The sequence below is a fragment of the Oculina patagonica genome, chromosome 5 (genome assembly GCF_052425735.1).
Source record: "Oculina patagonica isolate OP01 chromosome 5, crgOcupat, whole genome shotgun sequence".
NCBI classification, from domain to species: Eukaryota; Metazoa; Cnidaria; class Anthozoa; order Scleractinia; family Oculinidae; genus Oculina; species Oculina patagonica.
In genome coordinates this window covers 33,202,034-33,228,987 of record NC_135762.1, presented here as the reverse complement: position 1 = coordinate 33,228,987, position 26,954 = coordinate 33,202,034, and the positions used below count along the sequence as shown (strand labels likewise).

The 26,954-nt window shown below is 38.3% G+C and overlaps 3 protein-coding genes and 1 long non-coding RNA gene across 6 annotated transcripts; 3 read left to right on the top strand and 1 right to left on the bottom strand.

Moving 5' to 3' along the window:
• The first annotated feature begins 913 nt into the window (after nt 1–913).
• LOC144653730 (allene oxide synthase-lipoxygenase protein-like) lies at nt 914–18,146 on the top strand. Of its 3 annotated transcripts, XM_078513806.1 has the most exons (14): nt 950–971; nt 1,978–2,011; nt 3,570–3,601; nt 6,592–6,627; nt 7,531–7,610; nt 8,250–8,671; nt 9,165–9,353; nt 9,866–10,344; nt 10,798–11,055; nt 12,015–12,508; nt 12,866–13,126; nt 13,677–13,999; nt 14,815–15,253; nt 16,054–18,146. In XM_078513806.1, exons 4-14 carry the CDS (start codon nt 6,621–6,623, stop codon nt 16,231–16,233), a joined length of 3,132 nt encoding a protein of 1,043 aa, XP_078369932.1. In that variant the 5' UTR covers nt 950–971; nt 1,978–2,011; nt 3,570–3,601; nt 6,592–6,620; the 3' UTR covers nt 16,234–18,146. The 3 variants fall into 3 exon arrangements, with proteins under 3 accessions (XP_078369934.1, XP_078369932.1, XP_078369933.1); XM_078513808.1 differs by lacking the exon at nt 3,570–3,601 and having other exon boundaries at nt 914–971; XM_078513807.1 differs by lacking the exon at nt 950–971 and having other exon boundaries at nt 1,973–2,011.
• A 206-nt stretch (nt 18,147–18,352) lies between these two features.
• LOC144653769 (adenosine receptor A2a-like) lies at nt 18,353–19,768 on the top strand. Its single transcript, XM_078513869.1, has 2 exons — nt 18,353–19,312; nt 19,602–19,768. The coding sequence occupies exon 1, from the start codon at nt 18,366–18,368 to the stop codon at nt 19,299–19,301; it is 936 nt and encodes a 311-aa protein (XP_078369995.1). The 5' UTR covers nt 18,353–18,365; the 3' UTR covers nt 19,302–19,312; nt 19,602–19,768.
• Nucleotides 19,769–21,945: 2,177 nt separating this feature from the next.
• Nucleotides 21,946–23,131, top strand: LOC144653805 (histamine H2 receptor-like). The gene is made up of 2 exons (XM_078513906.1): nt 21,946–22,529; nt 22,562–23,131. The coding sequence occupies exons 1-2, from the start codon at nt 22,114–22,116 to the stop codon at nt 23,097–23,099; spliced, it is 954 nt and encodes a 317-aa protein (XP_078370032.1). The 5' UTR covers nt 21,946–22,113; the 3' UTR covers nt 23,100–23,131.
• A 479-nt stretch (nt 23,132–23,610) lies between these two features.
• On the bottom strand, nt 23,611–25,506 carry LOC144653804 (uncharacterized). The gene is made up of 3 exons (XR_013570828.1): nt 25,324–25,506; nt 24,286–24,399; nt 23,611–23,889 (listed from the first exon to the last, which is right to left on the bottom strand). It is a non-coding gene; the product is annotated as an uncharacterized LOC144653804 (long non-coding RNA).
• Between the last annotated feature and the right edge of the window lie 1,448 nt (nt 25,507–26,954).

Sequence of the window (26,954 nt, the reverse complement as noted above, 5' to 3'; positions counted from 1 at the left end):
TTCGTGGCTAATTTGTAAAGGGAATGCTTTTACCGACTCAAAATGCCCCACACGCTTATAAAATCTTTATAATTTTGAGCCGCCGAGGTCTCGTTCACATGCAACTTCCGGCTTTCGCTGAATCGGTGTATTAATTGTCACAGCAGCTCAAATTTGAGTTACGGCACGGACAACCTTGGCTCTTAGATGTCTTCTTTCTGCTGCATGTATTCTTGCAGGAGCAGCTCTGTGGTAAATAAAACACGTTCCAATATTTAGATTCAAGTTATCTTAGTACCCGTATGTGTGAAATATATTAATAATAGCTGAACAACACTCGCCACTCGATTTAAGACGACCACGTTGGCTGCGGTCGCTTCATTGTCGATTTCTTTTAGCCTCGATTAAAAAACGGCGACTGTTGTTAAGCTTTCACCGCCTGTTATTATCTCCATATCCATATCCATATTCATATTCATAATCTCACGCCTTTGCCTTACCGAGGAGAGCCGCGGAGATTTGCACATACATTTGGTAAAGACGCGCAAAAAGTACGTAACACCGGAACTCGCGTACACCGGAACTCACGTACACCGGAACTCGCGTACACCGGAACTCACGTACACCGGAACTCACGTACACCGGAACTCGCTTACACCGGAACTCACGTACACCAGAACTCGCTTACACCGGAACTCGCGTATGACACTTACATATGGCGTATGTAGACAAAAACAAAGGTGTGGCTGACTAGGATCCTTTAAAATATCGTAATTAGTGCAGGATATCCTTGCCGCTGCGTTTACTCGCAAGGAAATGGTTTTTATGGTTTGGCAAGGCTATTTTTAACTCGTTTTAGTACGTGAGAAACTGCCGTTCCTTGTCACTACTCTGGTATAAATAGGAGCACGTGTTTAGCTCGTAGTCAGTTTAGTTCTCGAGACTTTACTGAGTGGATCAAGAGCAGAAAGAAAGAGCTTGCTTCTAGCAAGGTAGGCTCGATTGGTTTGTTTATTTGCTATTAACAGTACTTGACTTTGCTAATTTCTGCATAATTCTATACATAAGCAGGGATGGGGCGGGCGCCGAGAACACTCACCTCCCACAGTCTGGCGTCATATGTGTTTTGAGTTTCTTGTTGGTTCTCGTACTTGCTCCGAGGGTTTTTCTCTGGGTTTTCCGACCGGTAAATACATTAATAAAGCGCTTTTCTCTAGGATCCAAAAGCGCTAGCTATTACATAAAAGTCTTAATTTAAAAACGACTTATTTGAAATCCATAAGATCTTAATATTAACAATAGAATATAAATTGATAAAAAGCTAATAAAAAACACCATCACGTCCAAGTTGATAATTTAAAAATGACTACCGTAATGATTCGATTTAGCGTTCGGGGCGCTTATTTACTTTTGGCACCTCGAGGGAGGGCGCTTATTCGAGACAGGGCGCTTATTCGGGACAGGGCGCTTATTTAATTTTTTGAGAAACAACCAAATGTATCTAACAATAACAGGAACTGTAACAGTTAGAAATTGTTAAAAGTTCAGTTACTTTTAAAATAATTGTTCATTTTAGTAGTAGATATATTCATGAACTGTACGGTGAACGGTCAGGAGTTTATCTAGTTGACGTCAGTGACTTCAGTAGGGACAGTTATCCACAATAGGGGCACTTATTAAAATAGGGGTGCTTATAAGAATGGGGGCGCTAATAAGAATGGGGGCGCTTATTGGAATAGGGGCGCTTATTTACAAAAACACATTCGAAGGGGGGCGCTTATTCGAAAGGGGGCGCTTATTGGAAGGAGGGCGCTAAATCGAATCATTACGGTAATTGAAAAAATATATAGGATCACGTCACATGATCACGATACGTCACGTGACAAGCTCAAAGAGCGTCTGCGTAGGAGGCTAGACTGGCACTGCCCCTCTGAAATATGCATGATTTACTATTGAGGTAAATAATAATAAAGTTGTTGTTGTTGTTGAATTCTGTAGGTGAGAGATTGGCCATAGGTGACACTTTTATAAGGTAGGTTGAATTTTTGACAAAATATAAGCTAAGGAATGAAACGTTTTCATGTCATCCTGGCGTTTCTGTTATTAGATAAACAAAGTAACGGTTAAGTTGCTAAAAGATATAAATTAAGCACGTTACGTGCATGTGTTCATTGCGTGCTCAGTAGCTCGTACGGTTGTAGAAATGTCCAATTGTTTAGTTTTGATTAACCAGAGCATCTCATACACGAATCTCATACACGAGCATCTTAATTATACACGAAATCTCCTTCATTTGCTTCAAGGTTTAACAGGATATGATGACATTGAAACGTCGTTTTTGTTGTTGTTGTTTTTCAATGGAATCTTAATTTTCGAACCGGCACCGATTTCTCAAACTTCGGATTTCTCAAGCCAACTCGCTTTCATTTTTCCTTGAAGTTTCGAGAAATCACGATTCTTCTGTATATATATTTGTATTATGTAAATAATATTTCTTTTTTGTGCGTTTCGCTCCCGCCAAATTTTACAAGGCCATTATTCCGCTGGCACTTTTTTTTTTTTTTTTCGGTTCACGACTTCACGCTCGACCGGCGAAGAAAAAAATGGACTGCTCGTATTTTAAGGTGTTGTTACTAAATTTGCACATGATAGTACAAGGCACTATATTGAGCATAGGCTGCAGAACAGGCGGTTTATCCTAGCACTTCGCGCTTCGACCCGCAAAATAAACCGCTAGTTCTGCAGGCTATATTGAGCATATGATTTGTGTTTTGATAGGAAAAGCCGAGATATTGAAACGATTTATTAACAATTGGTTTTATTAAGTCAAAAGTCATGAAAACTACAACTACAGTTCGAATTGTCCGATTTTGTCTTCATACAACCGTGATAATCAGAGCAAGTGTTGTAATTAGCTCTTCATTGAAGTTCATTGAAAAATTCACGTTTGAGTCACAATATAGATCACAATATAGATCTAAAAGCCGAAAGGATCGCATATCGTTAATCATAATAGCTTCAATAGCAAAAACTTAATATTATAGCAAAAAAAAAAGCTGTAGCTCTACCGGTACGACACTCGTGCTCGATTAATAATAAGAAAAACATAAAATTTTAATAGAACTAACGCGCGCGCTATGATTGGTTGTGCAGTCGTTTTGCGCGCGACAAGGCAAACATATTAATACATTGTTCAATTTGCTGCCTTAGAAAGTGGCCTCTTCTTGTTTTTATAATTAACCTGATAAAAAATTATATTTATCTGCGGCTCGGGTTTACATAAACGTTCGATTTTTCTAGTCTTTCTCTCGTGGTAGCTTGAGGCTATCTGCATGTGCGCGTTATGTTTTATTTCTGAAGCAATGCAAATCATAGAATAAAAAGTATATATAATAACCAGACATTATGACCCAGACATAATGTAATTTATGTCAAGGCATGATGCTCACATGATAATCCGTTGCGTAAGGTTGTACCAGGTACGCCAAATCTAACCAATGAGATTTGAGGGGCGTTGTTTCAAGGGTATATTACTTCTAGTTCTTAATTAAGCTATTCTTCCTTCTCTCCTTTGCCATCGACTGGAAAAGGACAGGATCACCTTTGTGTAAAATCTTTTCAGGCAAGTAACCTACCAACGGGTTGTCATACACCCATTCACGAAAGCCGAATTTGCAGTGAACGAGGCCTGGGCCCTCGGCGGCAAATTATGCGGGGGGTTGGGGTGCTCCCTCGCCACCTATTCTTTGTCAGTTGGATGGTCTCTGCTGGGATCTCCCCGATGTCTCTCGCTCTGCCGCCCCCTCTCATTGCTCGACGTACTCCATGTTCACTATGACTTGACAATGTGGGCCCGTCATCCACAGGTTCGACATTCGTGAGAGTCGGGTCTCACATGTCGTGTATCACGTCAGTTCGCAGTTGTGTACATCCCAGTCATTTCCATCGACGTCACACAGTTTCCCGACACCATTCTGATCCCGCGAGTCCGTCGCGCACGAGTCTCTTCACTCTCACTCACTCTTCTTGTTCTCATCACCCGTGTCCCTCCCCGTCCACGGTGTCTCAGTGCCCTATCTCACTCATCATCACTCCTCCATCCCCCTCTCTCTAGTGTCGTAGTGTCGCCAATCGCGCCCCCCACTTCTAGTTCTGAGGTTCCCATCAGACGGAATCCCTTCTCGAGGATGTCCTCCCGCTGCTGTTCCCTGTGGCTGACCATCTTCTTCTCACTGATGGGATCAGATTCGTGCAATTGGAATGCTTCTTCGACTCACCCCACACGCTAGTAATCTAAGTTTTGCCGCCGAGGGCCCGGCCTCGTCCATCACTTCCGGCTACGCTGAATCGGTGTATTGCTAATTCATTTTTGCTTCTATTTCATACCTGTTGTATTCGTTCAAGAAGTGTGGCGGATTTTTGTCGCCCCACTTTTTAGAAGTTACTTATTAATCGCTTTTACATAGATCGCTGTTTGTTTTATCCAACACAGTTGTTTGTTTGTTTTAATGATCTTGTATTACCACACGGGAATTCAAGCAAATCCGTGATATAAATGTATTTTTAGTTCGGAGATCATTTCGTACTGACGTGTACTAATATAGCCCACGGGTTTGCAAGGTTAGTAAACTACTCAGTGTGTTTGTTTATAGGCGAAGATGAAACGTTTCGATGTCATCCTGGCATTATTGTTAATGAGTAAAGATAAATCAGCGGTTTAGTTGCTGTTATATTTGGAAAATTCAATAAATTAAGCAAGATGCATTCGTGCCTAGTGGCCGGAGCTCTTTACTCTTCATTATAGGCTTAAACCTAACCTTTCCTTAAAAAATGTAATAACTATCAGACATCCTATCAGAAGTGATTAACAGGGCAGATAAGGTTTGTCTTGTAATGTTGTTCAAATATACATTTCAAAGAGAAGTTTAAGTCTATGATAAAGAGTAGCGAGCTCCGGCCGATTGGCCACTAGGCTCGAATGCAAACTGTTACTACCAAAGGGTAAAGGGGTTCATCTATGTCTTGTTTGCTTCTTAAAATATAAAGCTGAAGCTTATTTTTTTTTAAATAAGAGACTCAAACTCGATTAAATAAAAATGAGGTTTTCAGAGTTCAATTTTATTTAAAATTACATGATAAAACCAAGCATATTTATTGAAGTTGGATAAAAAGGTGTGCGAACAGTCAAATCCCATAAGCTATAGAATGAAAGGGTGAGGCAAGGTTAGGTAAAATCGAACTTCGGCTAGAAATGGGTGAATTATGCTTTTTAAACCTTCCTTCGCAGATTAGACTTGAACACTTAAATATTGCATGTGCGATGCTTCTTTTAAAATGTTAGCTTGAAGTGTATTCATTAGTTTGAACTAAATGCCTTTTGGGTCAATTAAATATACAACCACCTCCAAGCACATTTAGCATTTCATACGTATAAAAAAACATTCACTTTTTTGATGGATTTTCGCATTCATCCACAAGAAATACGAGAGAACCCATTATTGTTTTGATCGAAAAGGAGTATGAAAACGCTCTAGAAATCGAAAATAGCCGGAGACGCGGGTGAAAAGCGCTGCCCAACTCCCTCTATCGCCTGCAGGGAGGCATGGTGGTTGTATTCAACAAAACATGTCCTCTACTTGGCGACCCTAATCTACCATGATTGCCTGCAGGCATATTGAGGGAACTGGGCATTGTAAATCTGCCAGGAATTGTGAGGGAAGAAAATATAGCAAGAATAGATAGGAAAATAGAAAAGCCAACGTAGGAAATATTTCATAAACACTACCAGTTGTCTTGTTGTGGATCATAACTGTTAGTTGCAAATCGCGCAATCTGATTGGCTACACAGGTGCCTTCTATCGATCGTTAGCATAACCACACTGACCTACTATTGGTAATCGCGCAATCTGATTGGCTACACAGGTGCCTACTATCGATCCGTAGAAGGCTCTCGGAGCGCGCGCTTAGTCTTCGCTTAATTTTATCAATCAAAACCTTCAATAAATCAACTCTAGCTATATTCTGTGTTTAATAGATCGGTCAGGGGGTTATGCTAACACAATTAGACGGCTCGCTCTCGGTTTCTACCGGCTTTTGATAGTTGACTCGGGGCTTTGCCCCTCGCCAACTATCAGCCGATAGAAACCTCAAGCTCGCCGTCTAATTGTTAATTAGCGATCGTTAGACGGCTCTTGGTGCGCGCGCTCAGTTTTTTTGCGGAATTTTATCAACAAAACATTCAAAAAATCAACTCTAGATCTATTTTGTGTTTAATAGATCGGCGGCTAGGTTATCCTAAAACAATTAGACGGCGCGCTCTCGGTTTCTGCCGGCTTTTGATAGTTGACTCGGGGCTTCGCCCCTCGCCAACTATCAGCCGGTACAAACCTTGAGCTTGCCGTCTAATTGTTAATTAGCGTTGAAGTGTAACTGTAACCTGCACTAACCTTTTGTTGAACTGATATCTACCCGCATTATTTTGCAAAGCTTAGATTCCCTTCTATCCAATAGAGTTTTAGTAATATTTGTTTATACCTTGTAATAAGCTTTTTACATGTAAGGTTCGTTGTATGGGTATCATTTTTTAATAGAACAACTGTATGTCTCTTGCAGGATTGAAATTTAGCAAGGAAGGAGGCAAAATGGAATGTATGTGTAATATTCTCATTGTCAGGTGTTAATGTTATGAATAATATTTTGGACTTCTTTGTTATAATTGTTGGTTAAGAATAACGCCCTACCCACATTAAAGGAGAAATTTGAAAACGCCGTATAAAATGTTTACCGTCCCCATTAACCCGGGTAAATCGGAAAATGATTCGCTTAATCGCACGCAGAGTTACAACGCTTGCACACAGCTATTGTTAAGTTAATTAAACCTTTTGTTTTGACTGGAATCACATGACTATTTGACGACAGCGTTCTCAAAAAAGTCCCGTTTTCGCCCGATTTCGCCGTCCACACTACACCACCTAGCCGGCGTTTTTAAGTTTACCCATCTGGAGAGCTTTTTTGAAAAAGTACGCCGTTTCAGTGTTGACGGTTGGCCTATCGGAGAAAAAAAGATGCGTTTTCAAATTTACCCGGGTTAGTCAGGTGGACAAGGCCTAAGCTTGCCCGAAAGAGACGACACTGAGAAATTCAAGTAAGGGCGACATTCAACAAGAAGTCTGGAGGAAACATGTCCACAAACCAAGTATAGAACCGAGTCGAAGATAGACCAAGTTAAAGTTTCAAGACCTAGATTATGAAAAACCTCACCTCACAGTAGACTGCGAGGGCGTCCGGTTTTTTCGGCTTTTGTTTCACCCGCCGTCATTTTTTCGGCGGCGTCTCATGGCGTGAGGCAACAGCTTGAAATCCCTACTGCTTTTGCAGGCTAACCTCACAGTTAGTGATGAAGTCAATATATGTTGGAGTTCGTATAAATGCTCTTGATTGATCTCATACGCTATATATACTTAACTAGACTCTTTAGTCAGAAACGTTTTACAGTCCTCATGAGGCAACGTAGGCAGAAGTTTGTTTCTTAAAAATCTCCCGGCATTTCAGGGAAGAATATCGGTTACGATGTTTACAAGGAAATCAAGGGAGAAGACGACTTCGATAAGAAGATGAAGGAAGCAGATACGGTAAGGAAAGTAACAATGAAGTATGTACAAACAGGCCACCTAATGGATGATAAGAGCAAGTAACAATAGACGTAGCAAGACAATATAGACTATATGAATAAGATTTGCCATGACAATTTGAAGTAAACACCTAACATTTATTTCATTCTCAATTTTTATATATTATTATTTTTATTTGCCACACAAGTAATACCAAAGAAGAATACAATACAATAACTTAAATAATGTGCACAAAAAGTGGCGGGGAGACCGAAAAGAAACTACATAGCTTATGCACCCGGGATATCCATTGATATCTTAGAACCGCAAATAAGATGGACAACTGAATTTTTTGTATAATCTCTACGTTTCCTATTTCAGCTCCACCACGCAGTAGACAACATAAACAAAACTATTATGTTTTTTTTGGCAGTTTCGGCCGAGCACCTGGACTATAACAATACGTTACACTACAACGGTTCGAATTAATAGGATCCATGAGGCTGCTAAATAAGCCACAGCGATAAGAAAGGATAAAAATCCTGAGTCATTTTTGACTGAGCCTTTGCATGAAACAATATCGATATCACAGTGTTGCTAAATAGGATCAATTTTGGATATACACTTTATTTACTTCAAAAGCAATTCCTTCTGTTTCAGGTTCCTCCAAAGAGTATTTTTGATGGTGTCAATCTTTCCTTTGAAAAGGAGAAAATTAAATTTCTGTTTGGCGCCGCCGCGCTGTACACTGGGAAACGTCCTACTCATCCGATCGGCGTTGGAGCCCAGGGCATCGCAACAATCGTAGCTGAGCCCCAGTTTCCTGCATGTGAGTTTTTCACTCCCGGTCAATCTTTCCCTGTGTGCCTTCGACATTCATCTCTAAAATCTATAGATGATGCAATGTTGGATTTCTTGAGCGCCTCAATACGCTTCGCTGATAGCGATGAAGAGTCCGTGCTTGATATTCCAATGTCAACTGGGAGAAGTAACCCGCTGTCCAATGTACAGGCTATATACGATGCACTGAGAGCTAATCAAAGCGGTAACATCAAGGAGTTTTACCTGGATAGTCCAGATCGGTAAGTGCATTTATTAGTGTAGCCTCTTTGAAAAAAAATGGAGCAGAAACAAACTTGTCGATTTTGATATTTTCATCATATTAACATAAAGATTTGATATTTTGATATGACGATGATATCTTGTCAATCTTGACAGTTTGATATTAGCATCATATCATAAAGACTTGATACTTCAGTTTAATCATAAATGTACTGTTTAAGTGTTGGTTGGTGCATTTATAAGCTTAGTTTTTTGAAATATAGACAAGAAATTGAGCAAACACGAAGTGATTAAGGTGAATCAGTTAAAGTACTTTTCAAGTGCATTCTAACATATTTTGCGTTGTATTGGTAAAACAGGAAATAAAGCTCATGTTCTATGGGAATTAACCGTTTAGTTCAATTGGGCTAGACCATTTTATTTTCATGTTATAATACGAAACAAAATATGTGTGATGATGATGATGATGATATGATGATGATCGATTATTATTATTATTATTGCAACAATCAGGCTTGCTAGTAACATAGACGGACTGCGCCGCGCACCAGATTCCTTTTACGACCAGCGGTATTACTCAGAAATCATCCTGGACTTCAAAGCGTTTGATGGCGTCAAGCGTTACGTCAGATTCCGGCTAATACCAGCTGATGGAACACCAGAAACGGGTTTGCTGTCAGAAGATGACCAACGAAAACCATGGTAACGAGTTTAAAATACTTTATAACATGGACAAAGAGAATAGAAGGCCAAAATATAGAGTAAGACAATCAAAAAACTATAAAACATTGCGGGGACAATATTTTTTTAATGTTGTTTAGCCTGTATTGTAATCATGCAAGTAATATGGGCAAATTGCTTCCCCTTTTTCGGGTTTCATTTCATTTTGTCACTCTTTTCTAGGTTCAGATTAATATAATTTACTTAGTTTCGACAACTTGGTGGTTGAATTGAGTTGAATAATGGCGACAAATTAAAACGAAGCTAAAAATCTTGTTAAAAATGGTAATGTACTTCTACAGCGCATTTCCCAAAGCTCAATGCGCTTTACATTTAGAGCACGGGACGAGATCAGAAACTGGAGTTCCCGTACTTAACACTTGACTAGTTAAGTAATGAGTTTCTATATTTTCCAAAGAACAAATAAAATAAAAGCTTTTATCATAGTCGCACCCTTACGGCTTTGATACTAACTTCACATTTCTTGGTTGTAGGGAGTATGTGAGACTGCCTTCAGAAACAAGACCCAAGGATTACTTGAAGAAAGAGTTCAAAGAAAGAATATCTCGTGGACCGATCAAGTACAAGCTTCAGTTGACTCTACACGAGGCCAGGGCAGACGACCCACCGGGCATCCTCAATATTGCGAGGTACTGGGACGAGGCTACTCATCCTTGGCTCGACGTGGCTGATGTCACATTAATATCTATTCTAACCCCGGATGTTATCAATGGATTTAGGTTTAACGCTGGCACTCTTCCGAATTCCCTTTGTTTCCTACCTGCTCGCACTATTTATGATTCCAACTGCATACCTCACATCAGAAAGGAGGTGTACGCAAGAACGCAGAAACTTCGATTAATGAGAAGCTCGAGCCAGGAACCAGATCACGTTGCCACATACGTCATCAGCGTGGAGACTGGAGCCCAGCGGAAGGCGGGAACCAATGCTAACATTTCAGTGTCGCTCACAGGTAAAGTATCTTACATGGTCTATTTGCATTGGTTTAGAACTTAATTACTTTATTTTATACTTCAAAACGCGTTTCCTATACTTTTTGCAGCGGCTATCTATGTTACTCTTTTTGTTGTGTTACAATATATTCTTTACAAAGTATATACGAGATATAACGAAAGTAATTTGGAAACAGATTTGAAACAGGCACTGTATTTGACGCCGCTATTAAAAGAAGCGTGGGGCGAAGCGCAGGCCAAAGCTCAGGAAGCTCAGGAAAAGGTTGAGTGGCGAATTGTTATTGCGGCCTTATGTTCTAGACGCGACGAAACGTTTAAATGAGTGAGTGAGTGAGTACGTGAGTGGCAAAAAGGAGAGACAGAAAAAACCTGATCTTCCCTCGCATAGTGTAATTAACGTAAAAGCAACTCAAACTCTTTTTCACGTTTTCTAAAATCTGATGCCTTCTCAGGAACCAAAGGAAAAACAAAGAAGCTTTCTCTTGGCTCCAGGTCCGATGACTTCGAAGCCGGACAAACTAACGAGTACACAGTGCAAGCAATGGATGTTGGAGAAATATTGATGATCCAACTCTACAACGACCGCGCGGGATTGTGGTCAGACTGGTTCGTTAACAAGATCACTGTGACAAGTTCCAAGCAAGAGAAAGCTTTCAAGTTCCCGTGTTATCGATGGGTTGTCTCTGATATGGTTGTTTTTCAAGGAAAAGGTAAAATGTTGTAAGGTAGCTAATTCTCTTGTTCTTAATTAAACACTTTGCTGTGGAAAAGCAAATAAATAATTTTAAATAAACGAACAAACAACAAGCAAAAACCAACGAGCAAACACGAAGCGATCAAATAATGGCAAAATAAAGAACGAAAAATTGAATGAACGAACTAACGAACTAAAGAACCAACCAACCAATCCAGCCACCATGAGTAGGTGGACAAATGAATAATTATAAATGAAGGAATGAACGAACGAACGTACGAAAGAATGAATGAATGAATGAATGAATGAATGAATGAATGAATGAATGAATGAATGAATGAATGAATGAATGAATGAATGAATGAATGGTGTACATTGTTACTGTCTACTTGTGTTGATTTTTATGTACCTCCCCCCTTCACAAGCCGCAATTATAGCTAGTTTGAAGGAGAGAGTTACATAAACATCAATATACTAGATTAATAACAATAAAGTCCACACACATCTTTCTGAAAATACCAAACTCGCGCTTCCAATAGCACAAGACTCATTGTGTACACTTTTGATTGCACCTGTACCATCTAGCCTTTACGTTGTTTTAGAAAAATACGGCGGAGCGTCCTGTAAGCGGTACCAGATGTCTTTTAAACGTTTTAAGCTGCTGGGACCATAACTAGTCTTGTTAAATTCATTAATTATTCATAAGGGTGCAAACCAATCCCAGCACAGTATTCAGATCACATGTATACAACTGTAAACCCCAATACAAATCAAACAATAGAATTAACTTTTGATACAAACTTATGCTCAGCTTATTAGTATTCATTAACTTTTCATACAGATATCTACTGATTCGCATAATAATACTTTTCATTCAATTTATTGTTTTCATTTCACAAGTAGAATAAAATATTCGTGTCTATATATACCTTACACCTTTTTGTAACTTTTCTTTTTTTATTTGGGCGTGCCCAGCATTCCTTTCATTTCAAGACCAGCCGGAGGCCATAAGGAGTAAGCGAATCCTTGAGGTGCAAGAACGAAAAGAGCAATACCTCTGGGGACATCTTCCCCCTGGTGTAACTGATTTGCCAGGCTTTATTCACGCCCCAAAACACGGTGATCTTCCAAGAGATGCTCAGTTTTCCGACGAAAGCTCACGATCGTTTCACCATGGTCGTCTTCTAGGTGTTGCAAATCTGGGTCTGTCCTATCTGTTCACTCTTTTTGACAGCTGGGACAATTTCGATAGCTTCAAGAAGATATTCACCGGCTGGGTAGGCGATGTACCTCAAATTTCGCACAATGATTTGTGGATGGAAGACAAGATGTTTGGCTATCAGTTCCTTAACGGGTGCAATCCGTGCGTCATTGAACGATGCAACAAACTGCCAAGCAACTTTTCTGTTACAAACGAAATCGTCAAAAACTTTCTTGACAGGGGGATAACATTGGAGGAAGAAATGAAGGTAAGGACTAGTTTGCGAACAATTTCTATTTCACTCCCAGAATTGTGTTCGGTGAATGTGAATAGCGTGATCTATGAACGGTTGCATAAGAGGAAAAGGAAATATGGATTTTACGTGTGACTCTTGCTATAAACAGTAGCATTTTTTATATGTTTCTTACATCCAAAATTCAAAGAAATTAACTACCTAATAGATCTTTGGTCAACAGACCTGGGTAATCTCCTTGTCAACCACGGCATTACATAATTTTATTGTAGAAACAGGACGAGTAACTGGAAACCAGTGCACATATCGAGAATAGAGAACGATAAATTCCGTCCAAAACTAATTTATAGATTTTTGTTTTCATTCCATTAGGCAGGCCACATTTACATCGTCGATTACAAGGAACTGGAGGGTATCAAACGCAGTGGCGAGGACGGGAATTCTCAGTTATATTACGCAGCAGAGCCTCTTTGTTTATTCTACGTGAAGAGTTCAGGGGATTTCGTGCCTATTGCCATTCAGCTGTTCCAACAATCAAGTGACACGAACCCGATATGGACCCCTGACGATTCCAAATATGATTGGCTGCTCGCGAAAATGTGGTTCCGCAACGCTGACCATCAAGTACATCAGGTCAGTGAAAGAACCAAGAATGTTGATCATTTAACTTCTAGCAAAGGCCAGAAATGAAATAGTTAATCAAATAATTAAAAGGCAATTCCCATCCCATTCTTCTTCTTCTTCTTCTTCTTCTTCTTCTTCTTCTTCTTCTTCTTCTTCTTCTTCTTCTTCTTCTTCTTCTTCTTCTCCTCCTCCTCCTCCTCCTCCTCCTCCTCCTCCTCCTCCTCCCCTCCTCCTCCTCCTCATCATCATCATCTTCGTCATCTCAGCCTGTCTCTGGTCACAACCTCTGCCTCTCTCCATGTATTATCCATGTTGATCCCTTTCCTTCTTTATTGTTTTTTGCCACGTCTCCCTGAGCCGTCCTCTTCTACGCTTACAATGTTAGCGCAATGTTAGGATTTTAAAACATGGCCTAGCCATTTCCATCGCCTTCACACTTGTTCTAACTTGTTCATTTCCGATTCATGCAATAGTACTTACACGTACCTGATCTTCTCCAATCTCTTCTTTGAAAGCAATCTTCAAGAAATGTAATATTAATTTGTACACATTTTTACAGATGAGGACTCATTTAGCGAAAACCCATTTGCTTATGGAAGCGTTTGCTGTTGCCTCGTGGCGTCAGCTGCCATCAGTCCATCCAGTCTTTCAACTTCTGTTTCCTCATCTCCGTTCCGTCATGGCCATCAACACCATAGGTAGGAATGAACTGATTGCAAGAGGAGGAATTTGTGACAAGACTCTCAGCACAGGAGGTGGAGGCCACATTCAATTACTGGAAAAGACGTACAAGAATTTCAAATTTGAGATGCTCTCTTTACCAGACATGTTGAAGAAGCAAGGTGTCGATGACACTGAGAAGTTACCCAACTATTATTACAGGTAAGCTCCTGGCCGTTATCGAGTATAAACTGAGAATCTAAATTCCGTAGAGACAGAAAAAATTTGGATACGCTAGCTGAACTTTCAATACTAAGAAAATTTTAGGGAACGAAACATATTACCCAAATCTACCAGCTGCCGTTTCCTTTTCGATAATCGAAGCTGACCTTTTTTCGTAGTCAATCCGATAATTTTTTCTATCTGAAAACAGCAGGCATTACTTTCCCCATATCACGAAAGTTTGAGCTAAAGAAAACTCAAGTTTTTCATCACACTTGAATCCCAAAATCGTAGGCGATTATAGGTCTTTCGAACACGCACCGAAACGGTCTGTTGGGTGCTCCTGTTAATTAAGCTTTCAACCTTTAAAGTTCTAAACTCTTGGCCTTGGAAGACTAGAGTGCAATGAAAGGCCCCTGCAAAGGGGGTATTAATAGAGAGAAGGGGTTTGTAGCCTATTTAAAATCTTAAATATGCAATAGATCCAGGACACTGCTTAATGCTCACTTCCCTTAAAAAACTTATCTTCAAGAAAGAGTAGCAAAATACGGTCGAACGATAAATAAATCTTAAAATATTTACTAGCAACTAACAAAATCGATTTTTCTGGTTATATTTTTACGTTGCTTACATTCGGGGAAGGTGGTCTTTATAAAGAAGGGGAATTAAAAAATTGACATACCGGGAACTTACACGAGAAAGTAGATTAAAAGAGACTGAAAACACAAGCGGCTTTATAGAGCTTTATTTGCTGTTCGTTTGTATCAATTTAGTTTTTACCCAGCCACGATATTTTAAATATCATTTCCTTATAGGGATGATGGACTCCGTATGTGGACAGCTATCTCTAATTTCATTCAGGAATTCATCGCCATTTTCTATCAGTCAGACGATGATGTTCGAAAGGATAACGAGGTACAGTCCTGGATAATGGACATTCACGACAATGGCTTCCCTGTCAGGCAAGGTGACGTCGATCACGAGTTTCCCAAGAGTCTGCAGACACGTGATCAGCTTGTTCACGTGCTAACCTGTATAGTGTTCGGATGTTCATGCCAACACGCAGCCGTGAACTTTTCCCAGATGGAATTCACAGCCTTCATACCAAATGTCCCGCCTGTGATGCGCCTCCCACCACCCACAAGGAAAAACGAGACAACTCTGAAGTCCATCATGGATACGCTGCCCGACAAGAGCCAAGCTGGTTGGCACATTGCCACCATGTACACTCTGACAAGAATATCGGAAGACGAGGTAACATGCAGAAATTGTTTAGTAAGCAATAATTTAGTTGACTCGAGAGGGAGGCGCGGTTGCCTACTGGTTTGCGCGCTCGACTCCGAGTTGAAAGGCCTGGGCTGGAGCCCTGACCGGGGCGCTGCGTTGTGTTCTTGGACAATACACTTTACTCTCACAGTGCCTCTCTCCACCCAGGTGTATAGATGGGTACCGGCAAATTTGCTGTTGGGGGGTAACCCTGCAATGGTCTAGCATCCCATCCAGGGAGGAGTAGCGATACTCCTAGTCGCTTAATGCTACAGAAACAGTGACAAGCTACAACTGTATATATATATGGGCCACATGGCTCGGACACAGACTTTTTTCAGTTGACTCAAGAAAAAGCCCCCAGTTAACTATCAAGATCAATAGAAAGCGAGACCACGCAGTGAGGCTTTTAGCATAACTCAAAAGCATAACTTAGCTAACCTATTTAACAAATATCACCATCAGTAAAACTGTTTGTGAAATGTTTCTTTTTTTTCTTTAAGGCGATAACACATAAAAGCTGTTGTGTTCTAAAAAGCAAATACTTTCGTTCAAAGGGCTTTTTGCAACGAGACATGCACATTATGCAAGGAGACATAAACGCTCTATTGTCTTTATTGTTTCACCAATAAGCTATTCCGTTGCTGTCTATATAATTCAATATTCGTTTCTTTTTAAATGGTCCTACGGGCTCGGCAAAATATAGCAAGACTCGGAAAAGTATACAGCAATAGTACACGCTAAAATATCTGATAAGATATATTTGTTTTACTCTGTGTCTTTTATAGCGCTTCATTGGAGACTACTCCCAAAGTCCACTGACTGGCAGTGAAGTCGAAGGTGCTATTTCTCGTTTCCAGGCTGCTCTCCAGAGGATCTCTGAAGAGATCAAAGAGCGCAATGCATCAGTGGAATTTCCCTACCCGTACTTGCTGCCAGAGAGAGTACCGAACAGTATTGCGATCTAGAACAAAATACTGTGAGATGACTTATGTTACATACCGTATTTTCTCAATTAAATACCCCCGGCGTTTATTTCAAACTTGGCTCCGTGGATCCGGCGTTTATTTGAATGGTGCAGTTTATTGGAGCAAAATGTTTATTAAACAAGGGTTTTAAATCATTATTTGCGACATGAATGTAATATGCCATTATACCTAAAGCATATTACACCTCGAATAATTGCCTAAAAGGCTTACTTACCACTCTACCTTGGAGACCCGGCGTTTATTCGGGGCCCGGCGTTTAATCGAGAAAATACGGTATATCCCTTACTTCTAATAACACGTATATGGAAAAGGAAAAGTCCTCCTTTGTATTTGCTATTTTTTTTTTCTAGTACTGGTATTCTAAAAAAATATAAACAAATGAGCGATGACATTTGTAATGCTCATCTCAAGGTTAGGTTACTGGCACTGCATGCTGCTACTCAAACAAACTATCAAATACTTCAAATAAGCATAACAAGGTGAAGTGTGGCCCAGCAGTACTCAAGCTTACAAATATGGAGCAATCAATCAATCAACAACTTTATTAATGTGTCAAAGGAATTCTAGCCGAGAGTGAAACACTCTCTACTAATAGGGGACACATAACCCGTAGGACCAAATTAAACCATTGGAAGGGGAGCTTGGACCCCAGTCTTCCAGATGACAAGGCCAGCGCCATTTCAGAAGGGAGTACGCAGGGGAACACGCGCTGTTTAGTTTTAAAAATAATTAGAACGGTGCTTGATTATAGCTTTACATTAGCAATATGATTAACGGGAAACAGCTGGCCATACAACACTATTACGCTAGAACTTTATACTGTAATTGCTTCATCAGATCTTTTCCTGAAACAGACGATTATTCTTGAAAGCAAATTCTAAAAACGAAAGTTAAAAAATGGGCAGTTTGAAATAAGATACTGTAGTATTTGCTATTAAAAACGCTTGAGTTTCATACTTGAACAACAAAATAACCCATCTAAGTCATATGAAACACAAACGATGAAACAGGGGAAATGTAAATTGCATATTAACAGTAATTTATATTTTTGGGTACATAACTGTCTTTTTCATGTGGTAAATTCTCGGTATTTTAATTTGCTCTAAAATCAGTCTGACACTTGTGTTGGACATCGTCTGATGTTAACCAGGTATTGCATTCATTTTATGACATCAGGAATTATTTGAATATTTAGCTGAAGCTGAGGCAGATAACACTTATCACGACCTGGATTATTAGTGGATATCACAACAAAGTAATAATTGCTATATCATTTTACAATATATTTAGCGAGCCCGAGTTTCCATTAAGCGACGCAAAGAAGCGCATTGACGGTGTAATGGCTTTAGTAGACACCATTAAGAATAGCTGTCAGAAAATAACAATCCAGTTTTGCAACAGTTTTAAAAGCAGTTGCCCCTGCTATCTAGCTATCTAAGCAGTTGCCCTTGCTAGTAACTGCTTAGTTCACTTAGCGAGTGTTTTCACCCGTGCCATAAAGGTTGAGGTTTCGAATCCCATTGAAGCTCTGGATAGATAGATAGATTTTTTTCATACAGTTTGCCTACTTTGTCATTTAATACAGCCAGTCAATACAGCTTTGAATTGAAGCTTGAAAAGTGCATTCATGTTTAAACAGTCTGAAAAAACAATCCAAGTTTTCCAAGAATCGATTTCATGTATTTGCAATATGCTGTCATGCATGCATTGCGAAAAATTGGTTTACCTCTTAATTTGCCTTCCAATTTTCTTGTCCAATGAAATCGATATCGGAAATGAGAAAAGGAACACTATCCTAACATGAACGGCAGGTGATTAAATCAATATAGATTTATTTTTGTGTAGATATTGGATAAAAGTATTAAACTTGAGTGAGAACCAATGAGTGAGAACCAATCATTTAAAACAACCGGAAAACCTTGAGTACTCTAACACATAAATTGATGGCAGTTGTATACTTAAAAAAATCCCATAACTTTGACGTGTAATTTACAAATGGAAATAGTTAAGTGGATTTTACTGCTTTACATTTTCATTTTCTCCACACAACAAGGCAACAATAATTTAGTTACAGAAGATACACTTCTTAACGTTAAAACATTGCCTCTCAAATGAGCTCGCCATTTAATACAACTCGAGCCAAATGTTTCATCGAGACTCCTATACTTTTACTTGTCGGTCAACAAAACACCATGTTAGTTGTGAACATGATGGCGAACATGTTCCTCATGATGACAGCAATTTTGGGGAACCTTTCGATCCTCCTTAGCTTTTTGCTTGTATCGTCTTTACGCTCAACGTCGAATTACCTCCTTATTGGATTAGCTTTGACAGATTTAGGAGTAGGACTTGTAGTTCATCCATTGTATATCGTTGTGCTATTTTGCGTCTACACCAACTCTGTACCACACTGCACTATTTTGGCTGCTTATAGCATAGCCACGTCGTTTCTAGGTGGTATATCACTGCTCTATATAACACTTATTGGCCTGGATAGATATCTGGCGATTCGATTGCATCTGCGATATCGACAGGTTGTGACAGAAAATCGAACCAACATCATACAGGCATCAGTGTGGGTGTTAAACGCGACACTAAGTCTTGTTTGGATGGAAGGATTTCGTGTTTACTCGATGTTCGCGGCAGTGGTTGTATCGATATCCCTTCTGGTTACATTTGCTGTTTATATAAAAGTATACCTGGTTGTCCGAAGACACAAAGTTCAAATTCATGATCAAATGAGTACACAGATGTTGCAGTTTGAAAACTGTCGCTTGAAAAGACTACGGAAATCTGCTATCAACACGTTGTATGTGTTCTTTGTATTTTTGCTCTGCTATCTCCCTTTTTCTGTCACCTCGACCATAGACAACATCTCAAGCGCTCCAGACAGAGTCAGTGTCTTAGCGTTTGAGTTCTCTGCAACACTGATGCTTTCAAATTCTTCGTTGAATCCAGTGATGTACTGTGTGCGTCTTCCAGATTTCAGAAGGGCTCTCAAGAAAACTTACCAGCGGGTACTTTGTTTGAAGTTTTTAGGCGAATAAAAGTAGTAGTAGTAGTAGTAGAGAAGTCATTATTAAGATGCCAGTCACAACAGACGTGTGGCTTTACAATAAAAAAATAATCTAAAATAAGCTAAAATAGTAAAATGAACCTATTATATGTATCAGTTACAAGGATTTTAAGAAATAAATTTAAAAAGACATCTATTTACAAAAGTGCGTTTGAAACGTTCCGTTTTTACTTTAGGGAGTATAAAGTCATGGCCCCTTTCTCTAAGAGCTCTGTTACGTTTGGGTGGGAGCAAGTCATGTAATACATGGCCAGTGTCACTTGTGATTCAGTAACGTTACAGCAGGACTTAACTCCACCTCATAAATATACAGGCCTTTGTACGGAAACCTAATTATTAATCTAGTTTAAAATGTCATATCCTGCCTTAATTTTTTTTTAACTCAAGAAATACGTAGCTTATAAAGCTATGATTGTTGTAACTTATCAACTTTGAACATTAAACACTCCGATCATTTCAAACTTTCTCAGTCTTGTTCTTGGATTGTAGTAAGGTGGCTAGCAGCTGTTTCCAGTATTTTTATACGAAAAATTTGATGGGCCTGACTAACCAGTCTCTTTATCAGTTGATGTTACGTAATAATCACTGCTAAATGGCTGTGTTGACAGGTTACCATAGTAACAATGCTTACATGCATCTCATAAACGAGCTCATGCCCAGTGACAACCATTTTTTAATTGCTCGCCTAGATATACATGCCCGGGGGTTTTGGGAGAAGCAGAGATCCGCGTTCTTTGATGTGAGGGTGTGTCACCCCAACGCGGATTCCTACAAGGACCAAACCCCCAAGCAGATATACCGTAACCATGAGAATGAGAAGAAGAGGGCTTACGCAGACAGGGTTCTTCAAGTAGAACAGGGAACTTTCACTCCATTGGTGTTTACATCCACCGGAGGAATGGGCGAGGAGTGCAAGAGGTATCACAGTAGGCTTGCAGAATTAATCGCCGCAAAGAAAGGGGAGGATTACGCAACAACGGTGTCTTGGATCAGATCAAAAGTCTCATTTGCGATCCTCCGATCCGCCTTAATCTGCCTAAGGGGATCAAGAACTGTAAAGAGAAACAGGAACATTGACATTTATGATATGGACTTTCAAGTAGAGAATTCTCATACTGCAATTTAGATCGAATATATATATATATATTTTTTTTTTTTTTTTTTTTTAATATATAGTTCTTCTTTTATTATTGCTCTCGAAGTCGCTTTTACTATTTTTCTACATTTTTAAAGACACTGTTTTTATTATTATGTAAATAATATGTTTATATATAAAGTTCTTATTCGAATAGTCAAATCATTGTAATTCTTTTAGAAATTGGTTAATAAAGCGTTTATTATTTTAATTAAAAATAATAATAATAATAATAATAATAATAATAATAATAATAATAATAATAATAATAATAATAATAATAATAATAATCTTTTAACAGGATGCTCCACTCACTAGTGTGGTTTTCAGGGAGGTCCTGAGATTAAAAATAATGGCATAAAAAAAGAATAAAAAATCGAAATTATTACAAAGATGATTAAAAACCCCTAAAAGCTAAGAACGATACGACTAAAAATATATAAAATTGAAATTCGCAGTACAGGAGTACAGTACAGCTCCCCACAGGGCTTTTCAGTAACTATTTACAATTTACAGAATTAAGGGATGAGATCGGACATCAGCATATATAAGGCGCCTATGGCAGCCGCTATCTGAGATAGCTATCTGAGATACCGGTGTCTGAGACTAGCGTGTAGCCATGCTTTTTTAAATCAACTTTGCCCTTCGTTATTGCATAATTAAAGATCTCGCCCCCCTCCTCTTATTCCTCAGAGACTGATTCAGTAGGTTTTGCGGCAAAGAGTGACAATGAGCAGGGGAATATAATTTCCTTGTAATGTTCGTTTAGTATTGAAAATAATCATTAATAATGCTAAGAAATGACTAGAAACTTATAAGGAAATAAAAAAGGTTTTCGGTTACTCTGTTGATGACTTCATAAACGACTTTCGGTGGTTTTGTTTAAAAGGTTTCTTTAGAATCACTTCTTAGCCTTGTAAACAATTAGTTTTATTCAAATTCTTTTTACAAAATAGCACCACCAAACTGATTTGAACTGATTCTTCAGTTAAGACTAAACTCATGGAAGCTAATCAGAATGAATAAAAAATATAGATAAATAAATAAACATCCGGCGCAAAAAATATAATTACAAATATTCTTGCACACAACTGGGCATGTTCAATAGCGGAACTGGATTTCGTCAAAAAGTGGTGGATTCAATAACTGTCTTATTGACTATTTTCAGCCCACGACCTTTTATTTTTGGCTACATTTTAATACTACTACCCATTTTAATCGTTATTAGTTTCACCCCCCCAGAGCTAGCAATTATAACAGTTCAATTGAACTTGTACCACATGTCTGCCTCACGAAAGGACGTCTTTGTTTCTTGGCCAATCATATGAAAGAGTCGAGTTCAGGTGAATCAACAAAAGTCTTAATTTCCCGGTGTTTGGAACTGGCAGAGTAATATTTTCCATATTATAAACATAATTAAATTTTTTTCCGGTGCGTAATGAATATCTTAGCAATTTAAATAAGTGAAAAAATTAGCGCAGATGTATGCTTTCAAAACATTTTAATGTTTGTTTAAATAACGAAACACTATCGAGCTTTAGGATCGTTCTCAATAAGAATTCATTTTAAAATTTATATTTACAGTTATAACGATTATTGCGGAACAACAATAAGCGTTTCTTCAGGACGAAAAACGCCAAACAAGTGAATGAACATGTCACTAAACAGGACTCGAGCCGATTGTCTTGTCGAAGTTCCGGTTCTTTCGCTTATCGAGGAACAACATGGCATTTTAGTGAACATGGTGTTGAATATTGCGCTCATGTTCACCGGAACTTTGGGAAACATTTCGATCCTTCTCAGCTTTGTTCTGGTATCGTCCTTACGTTCAACGTCGAATATCCTTCTGTTTGGATTAGCTTTGACAGATCTTGGAGTTGGACTGGTAGTTCATCCATTGTATATCTTCGTGTTGTTTAACGTCTACACCAGCTCTCTACCACATTGCACCGTTTTGGTTATTTATAGCATATCGACTTCGTTTTTAGCTGGTGTTTCGTTTCTATACATCGCAATGATTGGTATAGATAGATATCTGGCGATTCGGTTACATCTACGATATAAAAAAACCGAAAGAACAAGAATGTATATTAAGGGCAAATAGTGACCGAAAAACGAACCATTATCACACAAGTAGCTATGTGGGTGATAAACGCTTTGCTCTGCTTTGTTTGGCTGGCAGGGTTTCAAGTTTACTCAACGCTGGCGGCTGTAGTTGTTGCTATTTCTCTTGTGGGTACATTAACTGTTTATGTAAAAATCTACCAAGTGGTAAAGCGACACAAGGCACAAATTCAGGATCAAATGGCAGCGCAGATGTCAAATGTTGAAATAGGACGGTTAAAAAGATTGCGAAAATCGGCCATCAATACTCTATATGTCTTCTTCGCATTCATGTTATGCTACCTTCCCTTTTTCATCGCGACAGCTATTAACAACATGTCAAACTCTTCAAACACAGCTGTTGTTTTGGCTTACGAGTTCTCAGTCACATTAATGCTCTCGAACTCTACTTTGAATCCTTTAATGTATTGCTTACGTCTTCGTGAATTCCGAGGCGCTGTCAAGAAAACTTACCGCAGAATATTCTGCTTGGAATCGTCTACAGAAGAGTTAAGTTATAGTTCAAACTGATAACGTAGTTGAATCAAAACAATTGTTGTTAATTTTTTCTTCTTCAGTTGTATTTAGGTTGTAAGAAGTGGTAAAAATGGGATATATTTTTGGATATTGAGTCAATTGTTCATCACTTTATGGTCATTCTGTATTTTCACCTTTGCAGCTTCAGCTATGCAAATTGCAATTATGTGATAACTTAATTAATACATCATTTTCGAACATAAGTGATAGGATTGGGTAGAAACTGAAGGGGACCTGATTTCAATTCAAACGGCTAAATCGGATTGTAAATCGCAATTGGAGCTGGCAGTTACATTGTTACAGTCGACCATTTAAATGGGGTCGTTTGAAAAAGCATTAACCAATGAAAACTCTTTAAAAAGTACGAAGGCGGACAATATATTATCGAAAATAACCAATAAAGGTGAGAATCTAGACAACACATGACCATATATCTACAGCAGATTTAAAAGCATGTTTACATTCTAAGGAAACTTTTGGACATGCTAATTTCGATTCGATTTTCCTTTAAAAAAGAAAAAAACATCATATGAACAATCTGTATTGCCAAATTAACTTAACGATTAAGAGCTGCAAAGTGCCTTCGAAAGAGCAATTGATAAAAGATAATTTTAGTTACTCAAGATAGAGAGAGATAGAGAGTAAAAAACACACGAAACATTGGGCCTTTTAACGAACGTTTATTACTTGATTGCGGTAATTACACATTTCTGCTACATACTAGACTGATTCAATAGTGCAGATTAATTAACATAGATCATTTCTATTGCTTTTCCTGGAGATTCTGCAAAGCAAATTGAAGGAAAACATGTTTTAACATGTAAAATACGTAATTTATTGACATAATATTCGCTAAAAGGGTAAAAAATTTATTTACAAGGCTAAAAAGTCATACAATTTATTCGTTTTTTACACACAACTCTGACTTATATTGTTTGTTTTTATTGTTAGTTATGACGATAAGCAATCTTTAGCACAATCCAAGGTAATTTTTATAATTGAAGATTACTTTTACATGTAATTTTCGCCAAAAGTAGTACTTCGGTGACACTAATTCGAATGGTCACACTGTGAAGTAATAATCGTATATTTCACACTTGAGAATAGACTCTGGAACTGAACGGCGGATAAATAACTGGGCATAATTGATAAGATATTTTGTTTTACACTTTCGACTTACCCGCGTTTTAACATAAATTGCAGGTTCGGTTGCACTTTCCTTGCATGTGACTAGTCCAGTGACACCAGCGTGCATTGTTCTTACACCAGATAGGGTATCTGTCTGCACACCGACCTGAGGAAAATAATAAAAAAAAAACGACTTTTTTAATTTAAGAGCTGGGAAAACGTCAGCGCGCGCGAGGTTGGTTGCATACAAAAGCGATCTGGGTCAAACCATGTACTGAGAAAGATGTAAAAATGGCTTCTTTGAGACAAAGAAAAAAAAAACATGTCACGACGGGAATTGAACCAATAACCTCCCTAAGAGCGGGCGGGCGCTTTATCCACTTATTATGGTGAACAAGGCCATTTACTACTTTAACATGTGACACGCGTCCTGCATACTGCTATGATCAGCATTGCCGATGGCGTACTTTTTGATGATAATTCAAAAACTCATTAATAATTCATAAAGAAAATACAAAGGAAATAAATGTTTAATGAGTGTCTTTATATCTGATAAAGGTACGGCTAAATTTTATTTCCAATTTTTTTGGCCAAAATAACTCAAGATCTAAATATCACTGCAAGAATGAAAAGATCTACATCAGAGGGTTTTGAAGCCGTTCAATAAACTCGCAGTTCGTGCTTTATCAAGTCTAAAACACTCGGCTGCGCCTCGTGTTTTAAACTTGATAAAACACTCCTGCTTGTTAATTAAACATTACAGAAAATGATGGTAAATTTTAAGCTCGGTAATAAAATGAGAAAGATGTAATGTTAACCATGTAGTTCAGTAGATACTTCAAGGATTTACTGTTATATTGTATGTTATTATATTTTTGCTAACGGTTACTTCTGAAGATTTTTTTTTTAGCATACGAAATGTTAAGTTCTTAAAATCAAAGTTTTTTCCGACATTCGTTGTCTTGCCATGTTTGCCACCGCAGTGTGTTTTATTTATTGAAGGTAAAATAAAATATTCCCATTTTTTTCCTTAAAATCGACGTTCTGGGGATAAACTGTAATGAAAATATAAAGATATAAATAATATTACCAAATACACTTGCAAGCTCCGGCTCCTCAAACAGGCTAGGGTCGAGAACATCGTCATTTCCTGTAAAATTAGAGTCAGAGTGGCAAACGATGAGCTAACTTTCAACAATGAAAAAAAAAGTGTGATGGGGAAAGTATACTGTAGTGCATGTTTGAATAAGGTGGAAGGGAGCGTTTCAGAGGTTTTCACTGTAATGAAGCACAGAAACTACTGAGGAAAACAAGACATCTAAAAAGTGTTAAACGTTCGATTAATTTTCAAGCAAGAGAATTTTTTTCTTGTTTCGAGACGTTTCTACCTTAAAATAGTGGCGAACGTACGCGGAATTATCAGTTCAATCCCATTTTCTTTCTATTTTCAATCATTTAATTAAGTTAAAGTGAACTAAATTTTAACCGTAAACTGACCTGACCTAAAAACATAAATTCTTAACTTTTTTGAAAGTTTTAGTGGACTTTACCGTCAAGGATTTAATGGTTGAAAAATTGTCCATCGACTCCATACAGTTACAAACCAAAAATACATACCATCTGCCGCATAACAGAGTGCAGCGCAGAAAGCGATAACAACAAGTAAATACTTCATGGCGAGTCTCTTCGATCAGTGAAGTGCTTCAGTGAAATAACTAGGAAATTAACCTGTAGCCCTTAAATACCTTTGAAATTATTTAACTGTGAAACCTGATCAAACACAGCTTAAAGGTGTCTCTATTCACTTCGGTAAACCAATTAAAAATCGATTAACGGTCTCAAAGGCGATTCTATGTTTTAAAACGTTTCATTATCTCAAGATAAACAGGTAGATATAAATCCCTCAAAAAAATTGAAATATTGATGGCTCGCTTTTGTCAGAAGAATGTACTGAGAGACAACTCATTAAATTCTACAAGTACATCTTTTTCAATTGTTAACGCAAACCAATAAAATGGCCCTCTTTAATTTCCGTACTCGGCAGAACAAAAAAACAACAACAAAGAAAAGGTATAAGAATAGTCCTTGATCAAGCTAACAGTTGTCGACAATATCATTCTAAAAAGCTAGAAAAACCAAACCTTTTTCTTTGTCCGGAATAATATAATAAAGAGAAATTAATCTTTTATTTTTAAATGTCGGAGATATTTAGGAGAAAGGCCGGTAGACTAGAAATCAACGGTAAATTATAAGAATATAAACTGTATCCTTGCTGATGTAAATTTTCATTTGCCCGGCAAAAAAAACATCGCCTCATTCGTGCTTTTGAACATTTTTGTGGATATTTGCTCAATATGGATTCATTTCGTTTGTAAATAAATACAAGTTTTTGTTTGAAGAAAATTACAAAGCTGCGAAAAAGAAATCGCTGTAGATTTATTGACTCGCTTTCTTTATTCAGCTTTATTTGCCCGCAACGTAATGGTAGCCTTTCAAATTCCGACTCCAAAAAATTATCTTTACTGATGTAATTTAACATATTTTTTTTCACGAGAAATTTGTTAAAGAGAATCTCACAATCGATGTTGATCGTTAGGGGCTTTATAAAAGAATGGTTGCCGATCGTTTTTTGTTCATAAAGGTCAGCTACGAAAGCTTCTCATTGAAAGATATTCATAGGCCAAGTTGACCGATAAATAGAAACCTTACTGGCTTTAATTG